General features: G+C 55.3%; 1 protein-coding gene across 12 annotated transcripts in view; it reads left to right on the top strand.

Moving 5' to 3' along the window:
* Positions 1 to 78: 78 nt before the first annotated feature.
* Positions 79 to 3818, top strand: part of NDOR1 (NADPH dependent diflavin oxidoreductase 1) — a 132597-nt gene continuing 128857 nt past the window's right edge. For 11 of the 12 annotated variants that reach the window (XM_085855777.1, XM_085855782.1, XM_085855773.1 and 8 more), the window contains exon 1: positions 79 to 301. In XM_085855777.1, coding sequence (XP_085711903.1) covers positions 284 to 301 — 18 coding nt within the window. In that variant the 5' untranslated portion in view covers positions 79 to 283. Of the gene's footprint in view, positions 302 to 396; positions 510 to 3818 lie in introns of all 12 variants that reach the window. The other variant, XM_085855783.1, reaches the window with a different exon arrangement.

Here is a 3818-nt window from a genome sequence, read left to right as displayed (position 1 = left end):
AAGAAGATGAATAAGGAAGAAGAAGAAGAAGACTACGAGGAAGAAGAAGAACACTAAGAGGAAGAAGAAGAAGAACACTAAGAGGAAGAAGAAGAAGAACACTAAGAGGAAGAAGAAGAACACTAAGAGGAAGAAGAAGACGGAGGAAGAGAAGAAAAAAAACATAGGTGCGACGCTGCTGAAGAGATTCGAGACTTCGTTTTTCAGTCACAGTATTTACCTTTTTGAACGTCGCCGTTTTGTGACCGGCTTTGCTCGTATCTGTGGAGCCCTTACCGCCCTCATGAAAGACGTGTCTGAGGTAATTTATTTTGTTTTGGTTTTTTTTTTTTTAAATCTATGAACATAATTTATCTCAAACCAAGAGAAAATTTCTCCTGTATTTTTGCGTCGCAGTTGTGGCGACAATCTATTGACAGCTCAGTTTGAAAGCGTGCTCGCCTCTTTTTACAACTACTTCATCAAATGCTTTTTGAAACCTCCGTGGCACTGACAGGAGCTGCTGAGTTGTGAGAATAATTTTTTTTCATCGGCCACGTTAAGCCGGCTGTCCCTCGCCCTTAAGTGTGGTTAATAATATCCCATGGTATTCGAAAGTAATCGATGGTATGTGTGGTACTTCCGGTCAGCTGGAAGCTAATGGTGTACTCTATGATTATGATGGTTAAAAATAGGAATGGAATCGCAATCGTGTACTGTGGTAATCATTTTATGGTTTACAGTATTATGTTTTTTTACGGTACCGGCACACTGCCGGGCTCACGAAGTACGTACTCGGACTCGCCGTCACGACCGACCCAGAGGCCCCTGGAATACAGATATTGTTGTGGGCCGGGGTTCGACGGCGATAAACGACCACTAGGTGGAGCAGTGGAGTCGTCTCCCACCAAACACCCGGAATTTAGGTCGTGACTCTCGGACAACTCCGAAAGGTCACGGGTCCTTAGAGGACCGTGGTCGCCAATATTTCGACAGCGTGAGGAAGGGTCCACTTGTCTAATTTCAATTTACCTAAGTACTCACGCCGTCCAACTACCGAGGAAAGCACACCCTTGGCCGACTTTGTCCGAATCGAGTCGCTGTCACCGACTCAGATCCGGCGTAACCGAGCGGAAGTTACCAAAGCCGCGCCGGACCAAATGACAACTTACCGGCCCGTATGGCCTTGCTATTTCTCAATACGCACCTTGTGAAGCCAATGAAGGAAAGCACGAACAACGAACTGGAACATTTAACAGGGATTTATTTATAACAATAATCAGGAGGGGAGCACAAAAAGAGCAGGGTTATCACGAATAAAAGAAATGCAAACCATGTACAATGAAATACACTTAACAATTTCTACTTATACGGACTGGCACCACACACACACACACACACACACACACACACACACACACACACACACACACACACACACACACACACACACACACACACACACACACACACACACACACACACACACACACACGGTGGCCGCGGCCTGTATTTGCACCTGCCCACCTCGTGCGGTCTGCCCGAGCTTGTCCGGTGGCGGGACTCAAACCCACCGCCAACAACACAGCACCAAGCACAGGGGACCAAGTACGGCGCCACGGACGCCAGCCAGCCCGGGCACGGACCAGGTGAGAACGCCAGCAGCTTCCTCTGTCCTTTATGAAGGGGCGAACCTCGCTTGCTTGCCGCGAGGCGAACCTTGCTTGCTTGCTTGCCGCGAGGCGAACCTTGCTTGCTTGCTTGCCGCGAGGCGAACCTTGCTTGCTTGCTTGCTTGCCGCGAGGCGAACCTTGCTTGCTTGCTTGCCGCGAGGCGAACCTTGCTTGCTTGCCGTGAGGCGAACCTTGCTTGCTTGCCGCGAGGCGAACCTTGCTTGCTTGCCGCAAGGCGAACCTTGCTTGCTTGCCGCGAGGCGAACCTTGCTTGCTTGCTTGCCGCGAGGCGAACCTTGCTTGCTTGCTTGCTTGCCGCGAGGCGAACCTTGCTTGCTTGCTTGCTTGCCGCGAGGCGAACCTTGCTTGCTTGCTTGCTTGCCGCGAGGCGAACCTTGCTTGCTTGCTTGCTTGCTTGCTTGCCGCGAGGCGAACCTTGCTTGCTTGCTTACTTGCCGCGAGGCGAACCTTGCTTGCTTGCTTGCTTGCCGCGAGGCGAACCTTGCTTGCTTGCTTTCCGCGAGGCGAACCTTGCTTGCTTGCTTTCCGCGAGGCGAACCTTGCTTGCTTGCTTGCTTGCCGCGAGGCGAACCTTGCTTGCTTGCTTGCCGCGAGGCGAACCTTGCTTGCTTGCTTGCCGCGAGGCGAACCTTGCTTGCTTGCCGCGAGGCGAACCTTGCTTGCTTGCTTGCCGCGAGGCGAACCTTGCTTGCTTGCTTGCCGCGAGGCGAACCTTGCTTGCTTGCTTGCCGCGAGGCGAACCTTGCTTGCTTGCTTGCCGCGAGGCGATGCTTGCTTGCTTGCCGCGAGGCGAACCTTGCTTGCTTGCCGTGAGGCGAACCTTGCTTGCTTGCCGCGAGGCGAACCTTGCTTGCTTGCTTGCTTGCCGCGAGGCGAACCTTGCTTGCTTGCTTGCTTGCCGCGAGGCGAACCTTGCTTGCTTGCTTGCTTGCCGCGAGGCGAACCTTGCTTGCTTGCCGCGAGGCGAACCTTGCTTGCTTGCTTTCCGCGAGGCGAACCTTGCTTGCTTGCTTTCCGCGAGGCGAACCTTGCTTGCTTGCTTGCTTGCCGCGAGGCGAACCTTGCTTGCTTGCTTGCTTGCCGCGAGGCGAACCTTGCTTGCTTGCTTGCTTGCCGCGAGGCGAACCTTGCTTGCTTGCTTGCCGCGAGGCGAACCTTGCTTGCTTGCTTGCCGCGAGGCGAACCTTGCTTGCTTGCTTGCCGCGAGGCGAACCTTGCTTGCTTGCTTGCCGTGAGGCGAACCTTGCTTGCTTGCTTGCCGCGAGGCGAACCTTGCTTGCTTGCTTGCCGCGAGGGGAACCTTGCTTGCTTGCTTGCCGCGAGGGGAACCTTGCTTGCTTGCTTGCCGCGAGGCGAACCTTGCTTGCTTGCTTGCTTGCCGCGAGGCGAACCTTGCTTGCTTGCCGTGAGGCGAACCTTGCTTGCTTGCCGTGAGGCGAACCTTGCTTGCTTGCCGCGAGGCGAACCTTGCTTGCTTGCTTGCTTGCCGCGAGGCGAACCTTGCTTGCTTGCTTGCTTGCCGCGAGGCGAACCTTGCTTGCTTGCTTGCTTGCCGCGAGGCGAACCTTGCTTGCTTGCTTGCTTGCTTGCCGCGAGGCGAACCTTGCTTGCTTGCTTTCCGCGAGGCGAACCTTGCTTGCTTGCTTGCTTGCCGCGAGGCGAACCTTGCTTGCTTGCTTGCTTGCCGCGAGGCGAACCTTGCTTGCTTGCTTGCTTGCCGCGAGGCGAACCTTGCTTGCTTGCTTGCCGCGAGGCGAACCTTGCTTGCTTGCTTGCCGCGAGGCGAACCTTGCTTGCTTGCTTGCCGCGAGGCGAACCTTGCTTGCTTGCCGCGAGGCGAACCTTGCTTGCTTGCTTGCCGTGAGGCGAACCTTGCTTGCTTGCTTGCCGCGAGGCGAACCTTGCTTGCTTGCTTGCCGCGAGGGGAACCTTGCTTGCTTGCTTGCCGCGAGGGGAACCTTGCTTGCTTGCTTGCCGCGAGGCGAACCTTGCTTGCTTGCTTGCTTGCCGCGAGGCGAACCTTGCTTGCTTGCTTGCTTGCCGCGAGGCGAACCTTGCTTGCTTGCTTGCTTGCCGCGAGGCGAACCTTGCTTGCTTGCTTGCCGCGAGGGGAACCTTGCTTGCTTGCTTGCCGCGAGGCGAACC

This window comes from Eptatretus burgeri, chromosome 14, assembly GCF_056783735.1.
Source record: "Eptatretus burgeri isolate ZD-2024b chromosome 14, Ebu_testis_v1, whole genome shotgun sequence".
Classification (NCBI taxonomy): Eukaryota; Metazoa; Chordata; class Myxini; order Myxiniformes; family Myxinidae; genus Eptatretus; species Eptatretus burgeri.
This window is presented reverse-complemented; position numbering and strand designations above follow the sequence as displayed.